We start from the raw sequence: 15,910 nt of genomic DNA on the forward strand, positions 1-15,910 counted from the left end.
AAAGCGACGCCATCTTTGCATCCGAATGGTCCAAACAGCCTGTCCGTCAGGGTTTTTGTCCCGCCCCCCAATTAAGCTTCTCATAAACTCAGGCCGAAAATACAAGCAAGACCAGCTGATCTCCATCAAGCTTCATCCACATCACCTCACTGCTAAGCAACAGACGGTTACTATGGAGACTCAGGTACCAGGTTCAATGGGCCCATTTGTTCTGTGGGCTTTGTATCATGAGGCGTGGCGTGCTTACTGATATCTGTAAACAAGGAGGTGAAGATGTCAGCGGCGAGCAGAGTGGAAGGTTCCACATTTAACTAAACACTGAATCTCTTTGGTTTTTTTTGCGCCCCCAGTGGCTGAGGTTGAACCAGGTCCCCCTTATGACCTCTGCCCCCCCAGCTGTGCAAATGGAGCATTAACTTCACAACCATGACAGCAGAAAAACATTTAAAATGGTTTATTTCTCTGTTTGCTCATGAAGTAGAAAACCTTCACTGAATCATGAGACTGAAGGTTCAAGAGAAAAGAAGCAGCAAATCCAAACGTAAACATTAAATGACTGCATCAATATGATGAAACCAACATGGAGACACAAACACGTGGACGCCGTGTGTTTGTGTTGCTTCCTGTATTGAGATGAAAAAAATAAATATAAATCTCACAAAAACAACAATTCTACCAAACGGACAGATTCTTGTTCAGATCCTCCATGAGGTCCCAGGATCTGTACCTCAACACTCCAGAAGCTTCAGGAGACTTCCAGTAATCACACAATCTAAAACCTTCACACATTCATTCTGCATCACACACTGAGCCACGTCCTCTTCCTCATCCTCTTCTTCACATGATTGTAATACATTTTCAGAAATGTCTAAATTAGCTCTAAACCTCTCATTTGATGCTGAGCTGGTCTCTGATCTGGACTCTTCAGATCTCTGACCCTGCAGTCCTGTCTGGACCTCCTCAGTCTGGGGCCGCTTCCTGCCTCCTGCCTGGCCGGCGTTTTGAAGAGCTGGACATGGATTTGTGGGCGGTGGAGCGGAAAAGACTCATCAGGTCCCGGAAACGACGGCTTACCTGCAGGAGGAGCGAGAGGAAGAGGAGGACGATGACAAATCTTCATCAAACCGGGCAGAGGTACAGAGGATGAAGCCAGAAACACATCTGAAGTACAGCACAGATAAGATTGTGATTTAGGAGCCTGAGGAGCTCAAAATAAATGGATACAAGATCAAAACTGATGATTAAGGGGACTGCCAGGTGCCCTGTAACAAAGATAATAACCCAGATTGTCCACTCAGCAGCACTGAAGCACTGGGTACATAGTTACTGTCCTTACCCAGAGTCCTTCTATGGTGGAGGAGCTCTGTAGAGCCTTCATGCAGAGCATCCAGCTCCTTTTATCCAGAAATAGAGCTTACAGAGAGGCAGAGCAGCAAACAGAGCTGCAGCTCTGCTCTCCTCTGGACCAGGCTGCTAGAAACCAGCAGAACCTCCCCAGTAAAGGTCAAAGGTCACATGGACACGAACACTAAACACCTAAAGCAAACTTCCTGTAAGCACATCTGAGCTGAAGTTAGACTCTAATACATCGTTGATAGTTTGACTTTAGCTTCAATCATCAGAGGGCAGGATCACAGTCGGGCTGTGAGGACGCCACACAGGAACTCATCCAAATCTAATCCTCTGCAGTCCAGTGGAAGCTGAAGCCCCGCCCCTTCTCACCTGTTTGGCTGTCTTGTTGCCCAGCTGGGCGGAGACTCGTCTGAACGTCTTCTGATTGGCTCCTCCCTGCTGACAGGCACTCAGGATGGCTCGGTCCGCCTCTCTGAGACACAAACAAACATGGAGGAGTGTGAGTGAGTGAGTGAGTGAGTGAGTGAGTGAGTGAGTGAGTGAGTGAGTGAGTGTCTGCGTGCGTGCGTGTTTGTGTGTTCTGACCGTGTCCACAGGACGACCTTCTCTCCAGTGTAGGTCAGAGAAATGTTTTTGGCACACTGCAGTCGAACATCACGCTCCTCTTCCTCACTTCCTGTTCTTCCTACAGACTCTCTGCTCCCTTCTTCCAACTTCCTGCTTATTCCAGGAGGATTCTGGGAAACGCAGTCTGAGCTCTCTGAGAGCATCGTCAAGGGAGACGGACCAGAGTGCAGCTGTCGGAAAAACTCCCAAAAGTCCTCCTGCAGGTGAGAGTGACCTCTGAGGATGGAGGAGACCTAAGAGAGAGACAGGCAGGAAGACAGAGAGGGAGACAGACAGGTTTGTATCTCTGAAGTGAATCTAGCCGTTTAGTGTGGGACAGTGTTTGTGGACACTTGTTACCTTCTCCATGTCTTCAGGGGCGGGGGTGGAGCTTCCCTGAAGAAGTGACACCACTACATGGTAGTGGGAGGAGCCTTCTCCCAGGCTCTGCCCCAGCCGCTGCAGAAACTGTCGGCTGCGCTCAAACAGCTGCTGCTCCTCCAGCTGCAGACGCACAAACAGGAAGCAGGTTAGAACACACGCAGCCTTCTGATTGGTCTGGAAATGAGTTCAGGACTGAGGACCTACCAGTCCACAGCGGCGGGCCTGAGCCGGGCTCAGGAAGGCAGCAAAGTCCCTGAGCAGCTGAGGCCAAGGCCCCAACACACCGCTCAGCCTGCTGAATAAGGCCACCGGCCCCCCGGGGCCCCCCGAGGCCCCGGCCGCTGAAAACTGATCCAGCACATGCAGCAGCAGCTCAGGTCCACCTGGAGCGGCCTGCACCGCCTCACACACCTGGACGGGAAACAGACACACGTCATGGTGAGTGTGGTGCTGATGTCACACAGGTGACATCATTGGCTGGACGTCACCTCATCCTCTGCTTCCTGTCCACAGCACCAACGCCAGAAGGAAGAAGCTCCTTTAAAGCAGAGACTTAAAACCCTTCTTACTCTGCGCAGGTAATCTTTAGCAAACGCCACGTCTGCCGTCTCCGCCTCAGAAACGTCCGCCGTCTCAAAAACACTATCTTCCTCCTCCTCTTCCTCGTGTCCCACAGATGACAACACTGTGTCCTACACACACAACTGGGATCAATACATCAAGCTATAACTAAAATATGACAGCAACACTAAAGAGGTCAAAGGTCACGCAGCTCCTTCACATTTGGTGCCCACTTACCAGATGTGGAGGTCTTTGAATGGACCCTTCATCATCACCACCACCAACAGCGTCTCCGCCCTCTGCTTTCACTTCCTGTTCCCCCTCTGACTCCGCCTCCCTCAGCTCGTCACTTCCTGTTGAGCTGAGTGACGATTCCGACAGAATTAGGGGGCGAAAATTCATCTCACCATCCTCTTCATGTCTTTCTCCTTCTTCTTCTTCCCTCATACCCTCCTCCTCCTCATTCATCATGAAGATGATGGTTGCTTCCTGTTGCCCCAGTAGGGAAGGGGCGGGGCTTTCAGGCGGAGTCACTGAATAACTGCAACCTTCCTCACGTCTCCTCTGATGTTGTGTTTTGTTGGATACAGCCAACATGGCTGATGGTAACCGCGGTAACTTCTGCAGGCCGCTTGGCGCTCTGGCCGAGGTGCCGGTCAGCAGGGGGCGCTGAGGGAGGAGGGGTGCAGGGGAGCAGCATGTTGGCGAAGGCCGCGAGGGCGATGATGGCGCGGAAGATACGAGCCCGTCGGACAGTGAGGGGGTGGGGCTGGGAGGTGAAGGGGGGTGCTGGGTGAGCAGGAAGCCGATGCGGCGGAGCTGCAGGTTAGCAGGGAGGCTTGGCTGGTAGGCTGTCCCTGCAGGGAAGCAGTACTTCCTGTCTGCAGAGCGGAGGAAGGTCAGGTGACTCTGGCGAGGCCGAGTGAGCCTGGAGGAGGTCAGGGGTTTAGGGGCGGAGCCAGAGGGGCTGTTAAAGTGTTGGATTAGTGGGTAGATGACTGGAAGACTCCTCTGTGGGGCCGGAGACAAAACATTTAGATTGATCAGTTGATTATCAAGTCTGTCATCTGTACATCAACATCAGCTGATCCTCCTCACCAGCAGCCACAGAGGCAGGACGCTCTCCTCTCTCTCCACCGGGGGGCGCACTTCTGACAGAGCCACTGGGCGACAGGCCCGCCGCATCGGCCACAACACCTGATGGTACCGGTACACCTACACACACACACACACACACACACACACACAGAGTTTGACTAATATGGCGGCCTGAGTCTAGGAGACAAACACACAGCAACTCACACACACAGCAGAACCAACAGGATTTGGATTGTGTGTGTGTGTGTGTGTTCTCCCAGTCCCGGTCCATTCAGCCCCCCCGACCCGTGAGTCGTGGTACATGGTATCGGGTTACAGTCAGTAGATCTGAATCATAGTTTGAGGAGTGTGTGTGTGTGTGTCACCTTGATCATGTTGTCAGGGAAACCAGGTCGGCAGCACTGCAGTATTCTTCGTCGTATCTGCACCAAAGTCTTCCGCAGCAGGAACTGAGACACCAGCTTGGTGGGATCACATGACCCCTCCATGTTCCTGAGACCCAGAACCAACAGACTACACACACACACACACACACGCACACGCACACAGCGTGGAAATACACAACATAATTATTTACATGTCATCCTAATATTGATGATGTGACTGTGAGACGGTAGCCATGGTTACCAGTCTTCAGCAGCAGTAAAGGCTGCAGTCCTGCGGGGGCGGTAGAGTGCAGGGTCCAGGCTGGCACAGGGCAGCAGCTCAGGGTAGAGGAAGACCGGACGTGTGGCAAAGATCCAGGCCAGTTCAGCAGGCATGACCGGGTAACATCTCACTGACACACACACACACACACACACACACGTTCACATACTGTGAACTCAGACGAGCATGACAGCATATTGGAGTTTCCCAGCAGACCCTGAATGCACCACATGACATCGTGGTACATTCCCTCTGCTCTCATGGAAGTAAACGTGTTCCAAACCCCACTCACTGCGTCCCAGGGCGTCGGGCCGCCGGCTCTGTGGCTCGTAGCTAATGGGCTTCTGCTGTAACTCTTCCAGCAGCTGCAGCGCCCCCTGCAGGTTGGAGGCTCTAAAGGCACTGATGAAGGCAGGAAGAGAGGCCAGCAGCTCGCCTCTCTGGGCCAACAGCTCCAGCTCAAACTGCACACACACAGCAACACTGCCTTCAAAATCTACTGTTACCTCCCATCTCTGTTGTGTGTCTTTGTGTGTGTGTGTGTGTGTTACCAAGAAGTGTCTGGTGGTCTCTGCTTCACTGTGTAGTTTGGTGACCGGACTGCTCAACAGGTGGACCTGAGTTAACAGCTGGACGTGCTGAAAGAGAGACAGAGAGAGAGAGACAGAGAGAGACAGAGAGAGACAGAGAGAGAGAGAGAGAGAGAGACAGAGAGAGACAGAGAGAGAGAGACAGAGAGAGAGAGAGACACAGAGAGAGACAGAGAGAGAGAGAGAGAGACAGAGAGAGAGAGAGACAGAGAGAGAGAGAGAGACAGAGAGAGAGAGAGACAGAGAGAGAGAGACAGAGAGAGACAGAGAGAGAGAGAGAGACAGAGAGAGAGAGAGACAGAGAGAGACAGAGAGAGAGAGAGAGAGAGAGACAGAGAGAGACAGAGAGAGAGAGACAGAGAGAGAGAGAGACACAGAGAGAGACAGAGAGAGAGAGAGAGAGACAGAGAGAGAGAGAGACAGAGAGAGAGAGAGAGACAGAGAGAGAGAGAGACAGAGAGAGAGAGACAGAGAGAGACAGAGAGAGAGAGACAGAGAGAGACAGAGAGAGAGAGACAGAGAGAGAGAGAGACACAGAGAGAGACAGAGAGAGAGAGAGAGAGACAGAGAGAGAGAGAGACAGAGAGAGAGAGAGAGACACAGAGAGAGAGAGAGAGAGAGACACAGAGAGAGACAGAGAGGCAGAGACAGAGACAGGCAGAGAGACAGACAGACAGAGAGACAGAGAGAGAGAGACACAGAAAGAGACAGAGAGGCAGAGACAGAGACAGGCAGAGAGACAGACAGACAGAGAGACAGAGACAGAGAGACACAGAAAGAGACAGAGAGGCAGAGACAGACAGGCAGAGAGACAGAGATTATCAAACTTTGTTTTAAAAATATTGCAAACTTTTCAAATGTGTCAATGTGACAGTTTTTCTGCTAAGAGCTTGTGGCAGAGTGACATTTGACCTTTGACTCATCCTGTGTGTGTGTGTGTGTGTGTGTGTGTGTGTGTGTACACCTGCTGTATCTGCTGCTGCAGTCTTGCTCTCTGTGGCTCGTCCAGTCTCAGTGTGTACGGCTCTGGAGTGTGTGTGTGCACTGGCAGGCCGCCCTGTTGGCGTTTCCTCATCATCGCCAGCTGCTGCTTCACTGTGCGGAGCTGTGTGACAGGCTCCTCCCCCGCCTCAGGCTCCTCCCCCGCCTCAGGCTCCTCCTCCACCTCAGGCTCCTCCTCCGCCTCAGGCTCCTCTGCCTTGGCCTCGTCCATTCCACTGACGCAAACACATACAGAGTGTGTGTGTGTGTGTGTGTGTGTGTGTGTGTGTGTGTGTGTGTGTGTGGTATAACATACGTGCTTGGCTCCCCCTGTAGCAGCAGGCATGTATTCATAGAGTGCGATTCCTCCTGTGGCTCATCTTCTTCCTCATGGCCTTCATCCTCCACTTCCTGCCCTGCAAGGTCGTCTTTCAACTATACACACACGCACAGGTGAATCAGTCCTTCAGGTAACCTTACTCCTGGAGTTTCACTGAATGACGTGGACTCATGGACCAGATGGCTCATATCGGGGCCATAGAAAGTTCTAGAGCTCTAACATTTCAAACACAGCATCTCGGTGGTGCTGGCATCAATTTGAGCAAGTTTAGGGCTTAAGACTGGTTTGTGGTCAAATTTTCAATCTTCCTGGCCCCTCTACAACACAAACATCTTCAAGGATCCATCAGAAATGCTGCTGGCCCCTCGTCATGTACATCTCTTTACCGTGACCTTTGACCTTTACATTCTCCTTCAGAGAATGGCAGCGTCTCATATAATACCTGAGGCTTTTATCAGGAGAGCTGCAGTGACCGATTGATTTAGCAGCAGAAACTAAGACTGAAAGCTGAAGTGAAACTACAAGAACTTTGATTGGCGTCTCACCGTCTCAAACAGCTCCTCCATCAGCTCAGTCACCTCCTTCTCTGCAACACACACACACATCATCTACTGTCAACATCCCACTGTGAGTCCAACTGAGAAATACAGAGGGTGTGTGTGTGTGTGTGTGTGTGTGTGTGTGTGTGTGTGTGTGTGTGTGTGTGTGTGTGTGTGTGTGTGTGTGTGTGTGTGTGTGTGTGTGTGTGGGTGTGGGTGGGGGGGGGGGGGGTACTGACTTGTGATGCGAACGGCTTTGTCGTCACGGTAATCCTCCTGGTCCGGCTCATCAATGTCAGCAAGGAAGTTGTATTCCGGGTCATCGTCATCATCACACTCCTCTGGTGTGAAAGAAAGAGAGATCCACAATCGACTGACTGACTCTCACACACACACACACACACACACACACACACACACACACACACACACACACACACACACCTTCGTTCTCTACATCTGAGGTCATCAGGCCTCTCAGCCAATAAGTCCACTCCCTGTCCTCGTGGGCGGAGCTTGAGTCATACATGTCAGGTGTGATGTCAGGGGCTCGAAGTTCTGCCTCCAATCGGCCCAGTGGGACATTTCGCAGAGGACGCTTCGAGCGAGTACGGTACGCCATCAAACCCACCTCATCCTCCGACAAAGGCTGGGGTGAGAGAAAGTTACTACTACTGGGTCTACTTCACTTAGAAGCTGCGATGTTCTAACAGGTTAGTTTCCAAACATCTCCTGATGGTCCTCCAGGTATGGGTCGTACCTGGTAAGGCTCCAGACACACTGCAAGCTCCTCCTCCACAGCGTGAAGCTTCTCCAGGAAGCTGCTGTCAGTCACTGACTTTGGGGGTGGGGCTTGGGGAGGAGGAGGCGGGCCCATGGAGACAGAGCTCAGTCTGGTACGTCTGGAATGGCTTCTAGATCTCTGAGTGAGAGAGAGAGAGAGAGAGAGGGAGAGAGGGAGAGAGACAGAGAGAGAGAGGGAGAGAGGGAGAGAGACAGAGAGAAAGAGAGAGAGAGAGAGAGGGAGAGAGACAGAGAGAGAGGGAGAGAGGGAGAGAGACAGAGAGAAAGAGAGAGAGAGAGAGAGGGAGAGAGACAGAGAGAGAGAGGGAGAGAGGGAGAGAGACAGAGAGAAAGAGAGAGAGAGAGAGAGGGAGAGAGACAGAGAGAGAGGGAGAGAGGGAGAGAGACAGAGAGAAAGAGAGAGAGAGAGAGAGGGAGAGAGACAGAGAGAGAGAGGGAGAGAGGGAGAGAGACAGAGAGAAAGAGAGAGAGAGAGAGAGAGAGAAAGACAGAGTTCACATGTTTCTGCCAGGAGGATGAGGAGAAGGAGGAAGAGGAGGCAGAGGGTTACCTGCCAGGGGCTCCAGCTGTCTTCCTCCATCCTGTAGAGTCGACTTCCTCGAGGAGATGAAGTCGTGCTCTCTATGTCGCTCTCCTGGAACGTCTACACACACAATCACTCCAGTCAATAATCAGCATCAGACTGTCTTGGTTCGCTGAATGGAGCCAATCACAGGAGAGCCTCACATCTTCAGCTGTCTCGTCCTCTTCCTCCTCATCAGGATGGTACTCTTCATCAGAGGAGTCTTCCTCAGCCAGGGGAATGTCCACAAACTGAGGAGCCTGAGAAGAACAAACAACAAGCAAACTGAGAAACCACTTATTGCAGATGTGATGAGACTGATCTCCTTCTCCTTAGTCTGGGACATGAAGGGACAGAAGGAGAACAGTGAGGACAAGTGGACAGAAGATCAAGGAGACAGAGCATCAAGGAGACAGAGCATCAAGCTGTCTTCCACAATAACGTGAACAAAGACGTTTCAAACTTGACTTTTACCTTGTTGACGTCATCAGTCTTCTTGATGGGAGAGATGTTCCAGGCTGGAATAACCTGAGAGACACACACACACACACACACACACACACACACACACACACACACACAGTGTAAATGTGAATGTCCTGTTTGATCAGTAAGTCTCTGTCCCCTCACACACAGGGTGAAGGTCAGAGAGGTCAGAGGTCAGAGAGAGCTCACCACGCCTTTCCTCACCACCTCCTTCAGCTTGGATCGAGTCATTTTGGGCTCCTGAAACACACACACACACACACACACACACACACACACACACACACACACACATTATGATGCTGCGTTCAAGGACGCGGGAACAGTCGGAGACATATATGTAGAGGGACAGGGACTCACAAAGGGAGGGACGGCCTCGGTCTGGTTGATGGCAGCTTTCATCATGGCCACCACATGCTCGTTGGTGATCACTTCCTGTAAGTCAAAGGTCAACTCAGCACATTTGCCTTCATTTGACAATTATTATAATTCATCAACAGTAACTTTGTCCCAGTGTGTCCCAGTGTGTCCCAGTGTGTCCCAGTGTGTCCCAGTGTGTGTCAGTGTGTCCCAGTGTGTCCCAGTGTATGTCAGTGTGTCCCAGTGTGTCCCAGTGTATGTCTGTGTGTCCCAGTGTATGTCAGTGTGTCCCAGTGTGTGTCAGTGTGTCCCAGTGTATGTCAGTGTGTCCCAGTGTGTCCCAGTGTGTGTCAGTGTGTCCCAGTGTGTGTCAGTGTGTCCCAGTGTATGTCAGTGTGTCCCAGTGTATGTCTGTGTGTCCCAGTGTATGTCAGTGTGTCCCAGTGTGTGTCAGTGTGTCCCAGTGTATGTCAGTGTGTCCCAGTGTATGTCAGTGTGTCCCAGTGTATGTCAGTGTGTCTCAGTGTGTCCCAGTGTATGTCTGTGTGTCCCAGTGTGTCCCAGTGTATGTCAGTGTGTCCCAGTGTATGTCAGTGTGTCCCAGTGTATGTCTGTGTGTCCCAGTGTGTCCCAGTGTATGTCAGTGTGTCCCAGTGTATGTCTGTGTGTCCCAGTGTGTCCCAGTGTATGTCAGTGTGTCTCAGTGTGTCCCATTGTGTCCCATTGTGTCCCAGTGTATGTCAGTGTATCCCAGTGTATGTCTGTGTGTCCCAGTGTGTCCCAGTGTATGTCAGTGTGTGTCTGTCTGTCCCAGTGTATGTCTGTGTGTCCCAGTGCTTCCTAGTGTGTCTCCGTGTGCGTCTCCAGTAAACTCACGTGGATGATGTTCCTGACGTTCACAGTGGTCAGGTTGTGCTGTTTGGATTTGGTCTCCAGTGATTGGTGGAGCTGCTCGTCAATCTCCACCTCTGCTCCCTCCTCCTCTGTCAGCATCCTCTTTCTTCCACAGTTTCTCTTTCCTGTGCTCACCTCAGGCTGACCGTCATCTGACAGACACACACACACACACAAAACCATTGTAGCTGTGTAGGTGTGTGTGCAAGTGTGTGTAAGTGTGTTTGTCTGCGTGTTACCCATAGTGATGACGAGGCCGGAGGTGGTGCTGTCTTCCTCCACCAGCAGGTAGCCCTCTCCCTCTGTGGCTCCGCCCCCCAGCAGCAGAGCATCATGGGATGCAGCTGAAGCGTTGCTGCTCCCGGCTGCTGCGGAGGGGGAGGGGCTGAGTTTGAGGCATTTGCGGACACCGTTCATTGTAGAAACACATGACCTCTGACCTCTGAAACAAACATTAGTGAGAAGTGGAATAACTGCTGGTAAATTATCCTTATATACTGGACTAACCCTGACCTGTGACCCTAACCCTGACCCAGGTCACACACTAGTGATGGGCATTGCAGCACTTTTAGGAGAGCTGGTTCTTTTGGCTCTGCTAACTAAAAAGAGACGGCTCTTTCGGCTGGCAAACGGCTCCCTCAGACTTTTCTGCTGGGGGGAGGGTGTTCTCGCCGAGTCAGGCCATCCGACCATCGCATCATATGGTCAATGGGAGACCATACAATCAGAACAATTGGCACCCCTAGGGGAGAGCGCGTCACACCGCCCCCCCACACATCTTGACCAACCACGTGCGGCTTTAACAGAAAAAGAAAAAGAAAAGTGAATGACAAAAAAAGAAGTTAAGAGCTCCTGATTGGGAGCCGGCTCCCGTCGTTCACTTCAAAGAGCCGGCTCGTTCGCGAACGACCCAGCACTATCACACACTCAGTCAGTCAGTCACACACACTCACTGACTCTCACACACACAGTGTCACACATAGTGATGGGAAGTTCGGCTCTTTTCCGAGAGCCGGCTCTTTTGACTCGGCTCCCAAAGAAGAGCCGGCTCTTTCGACTCCCGATCGGCTCTTTATTTAGGATCTTTTGTAGCCTATAGCTTACCTTAACTTTGCAAAAAGATCAATGTTTATGTGTTGAAAAGCCTTTTGCTTTCAGTGTTTTTATGAGAGACCTTATAATTGCCTAATTCTGTGCATTTATTTTATTATTTAACAATAAACTTCAAACAAATCCACAGAACAGAACCAAACTCAGGCTAACATTAATAATGTCCTCAATTAAACTTTTGTATTGGACAAATGAACGAAAGATTTCTAACAAATCCACAGAACAGAACCAAAACCAGAACCAAACTCCAGCAAACAGCATTAGTCCTCAGGGCAGGTTGGCATTCAGGAAGATCAGATGCCTCAGCTTGGATGGGCTGATACGATTTCGCCTCTGTTTTGGGCAGATGCCCTGTTTTGGGCAGATATTGGGCAGATCTTTTGATGTTGCCCTGTCACTTGGCTCAAGCATGCAGGTACGCTCAGCCTGGCCCGCCCACTCAGCGCGCTCCCCTCGACACACACACACACACACTTTGCGGAGCATCACACCTTGCTCCCCCTTCCTCCTCATCTTTTGATGTTGCCCTGTCACTTGCAGGTACGCTCAGCCTGGCCCGCACACACGCACACACTTCACACTTCTACTGGCCCTGTAGTTACTTGGTATCGGATCGATACCAAATACCCGGTAGCGCCCATCTCTAGAGTCAAGTGGTGTGTCTGCCCCGCCCCCCTCTCTGTTTACACATCCTTAAGTTATTATCATTATTATTATTACTATTATTATTTTTATCAATTCTCACGTGAATGCCGCATGCTGGTCGCCATGCTGGCCAATAATAACAAAGCTCTGTCGTAACCAGAGCTGGGACTGAGCACTGAAAGTGAAACCTAAGCAGCGAATGGAATAAAACTGGGAGCCGGCTCTCACTCGATTGCGAGCCGGCTCCCAGAGCCGATGCTTGTGCGCATGACCCATCACTAGTCACACACACACACAAAACACACACACACACAGTCCCCCTGTTCCACAGAAAGCAGCAGGATAAACGCGTGCGGTTTGAACCTCATTGATTCTTTTACAACCTCAGAGCTCAGACCCGAAGTCTGCGGGGTCGAAGACCACGTGACGGTCCGGCACCGCGTGGTTCCGTCGGTTCTGCTCTGTGTGTTTACGTTAGCTTAGCAGTTAGCTGATAAACGTTCAACTACTCACTCTGCCAACTAGCATGCTAACTAGCATGCTAACACCGAGCCAGTCTCACCGTGATCCATTTCGGTCCGGTTCCGGTCGAGTCGGTCAGACTCAGGGTTCGTTTAGCCAAAGCTCCGGTAAAGCGTCCGTTACCCGCCAAAGAACCGTGACACAGCGACGCTTTGAAACTACATTTCCGGGTGTTTGTGACAGCGGAAACGTCCGGATACAACAAAGTAGCGGAGTAGAGTTCCGCTGGCGCAATTACACATAGAATACAAACATAGGTGCGTCTTAATATAGTCAGACATCTAATATTCTCACGGCTAACTGTGTTTAATTATGTTCAATCAGGCATAACAAAAATGGTCAAACAAATCAGACATCAGCTCCTTCTGCTGCACTTATTCTCCAGGTGCATTGTGGGTTGGGGTTAGGGTTAGTGTAGTGACCTCATGCGATAAACGATTCAAAGCTTCATTGTGGAGTATTGATGTCACAGCTGGACTTCTTGGACCATTTGCACTTATGAGTATATATTGTATGTATAATAAATAGATTCAACAAATGTCTTTTGTTGAATTACAAACTGGCTTTATTAAAATCAAAACTTAAAAAAGAAAGTCACACAATCTTCAGGTTTCTTTGTTCTTGAGGTTTTGCAGTTTTGTTGTTTGTGCTCTCAGAGCCTTCAGGGCTGCTGTTGGTTTCTTGAGCTCCTTCATCACCTGAAGGCCCAGAGCTTTAACTGGATGCAGGTGAACTCGAGTCCCACCAGGTGGCGCAGATGCAGGACCTGCAGGGCTGCTGCTCCCCTTAGGTTCCTGCTGATCCTGCCAGGAGTCATCAGATTGAGTCATGGGGTCGGTGACCTTCACACCTCCAGGCTTCTTCTGGTGAAACAGCGACTCCCGGCGCTGTGTGCACGGACTCGCCGCTAACACGGCACGGAAGCCGTAAGGTGTGGTCACCTTGCCCACGTGTGTCAGGGACATGGCAGCGTGTGTCGTCAGGTCTATGTCCTCGTCACACTCGGTGTTCGGGTGACATCCGGGCGTCGGGGGAGGCAGGACACCTCTGTGCTCGCTTTCACAGAGCAGCGGAGCCTGGATAGAGCGCACCTGGAGCGATGATCTGGAGGGGATGAGGAAGTTAGGGATGCTCTCTGGAGTCAGAGCCAGACTCCTCAGTGACAGCGACATGACGACTGGACGAGGGCTTGTTTACACACAAACCTGAGAACATGTATGTCATTAAAACACATTAAGATGTTCCGGTGGATTCTGGCAGCAAAGGAACACAGGAGGCTTAGAGTTTACAGAGAAGACGTATGGAGGAAAGTTCACACACACAACAAGAGAAACACATGGGAGGAGTCACACAGGAACCATACAAGATCAACCAGCTGACCACTAAACTTCACACCAACACAATGTCCATGAAGGCTTTCATGTTCTAGGGTTTAGAGGTTCTAAGACTTTAATGGTGATGCAGTTCTCACCTGGTGTCAGCTGCTGCAGCTTCCATGCGCTTCTGACACAATCCTGGTTTTCAATGAGGCAGCAGCTGCATCCAATCAGACCGTCAGGATCCAACCTGTCTCACTTCACAGCAAAACTTCAGCTGCACTACAAAGAAGTGTATTCAGTTTGTTCAGTCATTCAGTCACAATAATGGCTCCAAGCTGATCAGCTGACTTGTTACCTCTGTGTTCAACCTCAGGGACAAAAAGGAAAACATTTTTTTGTAACAACTTTAATTCATGTTTCACCTTTTTATGATTTTTTTATGAAAATATGTCAGTAGAAACATTATTCCATTAAAAAGTTCATTCTGTCCAGAAACACGTTAAAATCGTCCAATGAGAACGTCCGTGGTCTTGTGTGCGGCCAATGGGAGAAGAGGAGGGGTAAAGAGGACTGACCAATCACTGAACCGGGGGGGCGGGGCTTACTTTACCAACATAACCAATTCGTAATTCCTTTCGGATTTGTGAGCGTCGTGAGCGTACTGAGGCTAATACAGCATTAGCATGTAGCATCTAATCGCTAATGTTAAACTGATCCTGAGTCCAAGTGTGACCTTTAACCTGATTATTAGCTTAGCATGTTTGACAGAAAGAGTTATTTTTGGTTTTCATGATATAATTGGAAAATCTTTCAGCTTTGGTTGAAAAGAGCATAATTCACTTTAGAAAGCTTGAAAAAAGATCAATCACCAAATGATTACAGACACTTCCTGTTCTGAGTGAAATACAAACGCTTTTCTGCCACAGTGCCCATGAGCAGCTTCAGATCTTCTGCTTTAGACAGGAAGTAGCTGGAATAAAAGGAAGTCAGGATCCTCCAACATAAGATGCAGAAATAAAGACCTAAGATGCTACGACCCCCCATCCTTCCTCCTCCTCCTCCTCAGACTGCAGTGACACAACACAGGCACATGGGGGCGACTGTTATTTCCACAGAGAAGTCTTATCAGTCAGTTTCCTCCACTGCCAGCCAATCAGGGCTGAGCAAAGAGGTGGGGGAGGAGCCAGCGAGAGCATCAGCATAGCTCCAGCCAATGGTGTCAAAGAGTCAGTGTGCAGCAGAGTCCCGCCCCTCCCTGGGCGTGTCAAATCGTCTCTTTGGAAGGGGAGGGGCCTCTTCCAGTGGACGGAGCGGCAGGTTGGCCGACAGTTTCTGTGGCACGATAGGTTGGTTAGTCGCCGCCCATCAGTCGCTGTCCGAGCCGACAGCTGAAGAGCCTTTCCTCTTCCTCTTCGGTGCTTTGGGCTTGGAGTCTTCCTCCTCCTGGCACACAAACACACACACAGAGAGAGAGACCACATGAATCTGTTTCACTACATGAACCTCATGAGGGCTCCTTCAACCTCACAGCTTTCACTTCCTGTGAGGAGCTTCATGATACGACAGAAGGTGTGAGATCAAAGCTGATCGTACCGAGGCACTGCTGGAGGCGCTCTCCTCCTCGTTGTTGGCGGGCGGAGCTGCTCCTTTACGGGAGCGAGGAGACGAGGCAGGAGCCTTACGCCGAGATTTAGGAGGCTTCGACTGAGAATCCTCATATTCCTCCGCCAGGGCGAAGAGGTCACTGAACCTGGAGGAGGAGGAGGAGGAGGAAGAGACAGTCATTTAGCTGGGATCAAACACTGTGTGTGTGTGTGTGTGTGTGTGTGTGTGTGTGTGTGTGTGTGTGTGTGTGTGTGTGTGTGTGTGTGTGTGTGTGTGTGTGTGTGTGTGTGTGTGCACCTCATCTTGTGAGCTTCGTCACAGCTGGCCTGAACGTGCTGCAGAGCCTGAAGAATCGGAGTCTGAGTGAAAACTGAGAAGAAAACAACACAATCAATCAGTGATGGATCAGTGATCATGTTGATGGATTCACTGTGTTCATGCAGCTGAAGCTCACACACACTCAGCTTTGTTTGGGTTTAACCTTCACATCTACAATTCAGATT

The 15,910-nt window shown here is 50.6% G+C and overlaps 3 protein-coding genes across 5 annotated transcripts; all 3 read right to left on the reverse strand.

The window, feature by feature from the left end:
* Positions 1–439: 439 nt before the first annotated feature.
* Positions 440–12,679, reverse strand: gon4la (gon-4 like a). Of its 3 annotated transcripts, none has more exons than XM_076140170.1 (26): positions 12,524–12,679; positions 10,446–10,574; positions 10,189–10,358; positions 9,313–9,387; positions 9,142–9,192; positions 8,941–8,994; positions 8,631–8,726; positions 8,455–8,547; positions 7,861–8,022; positions 7,545–7,749; positions 7,340–7,441; positions 7,107–7,147; positions 6,538–6,656; positions 6,205–6,457; positions 5,202–5,288; positions 4,943–5,114; positions 4,630–4,780; positions 4,368–4,515; positions 4,003–4,119; positions 3,142–3,915; positions 2,913–3,035; positions 2,548–2,754; positions 2,320–2,463; positions 1,939–2,213; positions 1,723–1,825; positions 440–1,074 (listed from the first exon to the last, which is right to left on the reverse strand). In XM_076140170.1, the coding sequence occupies exons 1-26, from the start codon at positions 12,531–12,533 to the stop codon at positions 961–963; spliced, it is 3,975 nt and encodes a 1,324-aa protein (XP_075996285.1). In that variant the 5' UTR covers positions 12,534–12,679; the 3' UTR covers positions 440–960. The 3 variants fall into 3 exon arrangements, with proteins under 3 accessions (XP_075996285.1, XP_075996284.1, XP_075996286.1); XM_076140169.1 differs by having other exon boundaries at positions 10,446–10,648; XM_076140171.1 differs by having other exon boundaries at positions 964–1,161; positions 10,446–10,648.
* A 369-nt stretch (positions 12,680–13,048) lies between these two features.
* On the reverse strand, positions 13,049–13,959 carry LOC142990376 (C2 calcium-dependent domain-containing protein 4B-like). Its single transcript, XM_076140148.1, has one exon. It carries the CDS (start codon positions 13,653–13,655, stop codon positions 13,089–13,091), a length of 567 nt encoding a protein of 188 aa, XP_075996263.1. The 5' UTR covers positions 13,656–13,959; the 3' UTR covers positions 13,049–13,088.
* Positions 13,960–14,188: 229 nt separating this feature from the next.
* On the reverse strand, positions 14,189–15,859 carry LOC142990377 (integrator complex subunit 3-like). Its single transcript, XM_076140149.1, has 3 exons — positions 15,705–15,859; positions 15,396–15,552; positions 14,189–15,245 (listed from the first exon to the last, which is right to left on the reverse strand). The coding sequence occupies exons 1-3, from the start codon at positions 15,821–15,823 to the stop codon at positions 15,168–15,170; spliced, it is 354 nt and encodes a 117-aa protein (XP_075996264.1). The 5' UTR covers positions 15,824–15,859; the 3' UTR covers positions 14,189–15,167.
* Between the last annotated feature and the right edge of the window lie 51 nt (positions 15,860–15,910).

The sequence above is a fragment of the Genypterus blacodes genome, unplaced genomic scaffold (assembly GCF_046128005.1).
Source record: "Genypterus blacodes isolate CSIRO-AG114 ecotype Tasmania unplaced genomic scaffold, CSIRO-AGI_Gbla_v1 ptg000521l_1, whole genome shotgun sequence".
Lineage (NCBI taxonomy): Eukaryota > Metazoa > Chordata > Actinopteri > Ophidiiformes > Ophidiidae > Genypterus > Genypterus blacodes.